Genomic DNA, 1,231 nt, shown 5'->3' on the forward strand with positions numbered 1-1,231 from the left:
CGGGGCACCCGGCGGCGCCAGCCTGCAGCGGCGGGCGGCGAGGAGGGGATGGCGAGGGACCACTGCAGAGCCTCTGGGCATCCCTCCTGCCCCGGCTCTTTCCCACGACCCTGACCCTGGGCTGAGCCCTACCTTGAAGAGGGCAGCATCCTCCTCGCGGTTGTAGTCCTGCTTGCCAGCATGCTTCCAGGGGATGCGGAAGATGCTCTTCTCATCATTCTCCCACACCAGCCCCGGGTACTTGCCGCTGTCTATCTGGTCGATCAGCCACTGGCGGAGTTTCCCGTTGCCACAGCTCACAGAGTTCATCCCGCACTCACCCGGCTCCAAGTTCATGCCACTCGTGTCAGGAGTTGGGTGGGGAGTTTTGGGGTGCCTCACCAAGCCCACCTCTCCGCACACACCCAAGCACCGGCTCTCTGGGGGCTGCAGAGGAGGGGGAGAGGGGCAGGATGTGGAGAGAGGAAAACCCACAGGTCAGGCGCTGGCTGAAGTCCCTGCGTAGAGCCCCGCCAGCGGTCCCCAGTGCCACACGTATCGTACCAAACAGCAGCTACAGCGTGCAGGGGGGCCCGTGCGCGCCGGGAAACACGGTACAGAGCCTCAGGAAACCGGGCACAGCCCCCCGCAGCCCTCCCCAGGCACTGCTCGTGCTGCAGACTTTGACAGACTTCCCCCCTGTCCCGACACTGTTTTGCATGAACACAGGCTGTAGAAATTTTCATTGCAAGTAACTTAAGGCATAAACCCCTTGTCCTGCTCAGAGTTCAACCGGGTTTTTTACTTTTTAACCAAAAAAGAAAAAACTGCATAAAAATGTATTTGCATATGACACTGCACGTATGTAATGTTGGACACATGCACACAATTTGGAGGGTTGCACATGCAGTTATGATTTATACAGCGTCTAACTATAACATCAAAGTAGTTTTCACAAGCTCATTTAAGCAAGACACATTTGAACACATGATGTCCTATACATATCTACCCTTCCAACTGCTCCCAACACGCATATATAGTAACATTCAAATCTATACATTACAAATACCTAAACGTGGAAAGGCAGCAACCCACAGAGACCAGCACAAAGGCGCTGTCCCCAGGGATGTGGGAGCTTGCAGAGCCCAAGCTACATGCAGAGAGCGGGAGTGGTGCGGCTCTGCAGTGTCAGGCACCCACCAGAAAGGTCCTAACCTGAGGACACTGACATCAGTGATAGGCACCCGGAGTC

General features: G+C 55.8%; 1 protein-coding gene across 2 annotated transcripts in view; it reads right to left on the reverse strand.

Annotated features, from left to right (window-relative positions):
- The window catches only part of IRF4 (interferon regulatory factor 4), a 14,010-nt gene extending 13,587 nt beyond the window's left edge, over positions 1 to 423 (reverse strand). For both annotated transcript variants that reach the window (XM_010284206.1, XM_010284205.1), the window contains exon 1: positions 133 to 423. In XM_010284206.1, the coding sequence (XP_010282508.1) occupies positions 133 to 336 (204 nt within the window). In that variant the 5' untranslated portion in view covers positions 337 to 423. The remainder of the gene's footprint in view (positions 1 to 132) is intronic.
- Positions 424 to 1,231: the final 808 nt, after the last annotated feature.

Source organism: Phaethon lepturus, unplaced genomic scaffold (genome assembly GCF_000687285.1).
Source record: "Phaethon lepturus isolate BGI_N335 unplaced genomic scaffold, ASM68728v1 scaffold29413, whole genome shotgun sequence".
Taxonomy (NCBI): domain Eukaryota; kingdom Metazoa; phylum Chordata; class Aves; order Phaethontiformes; family Phaethontidae; genus Phaethon; species Phaethon lepturus.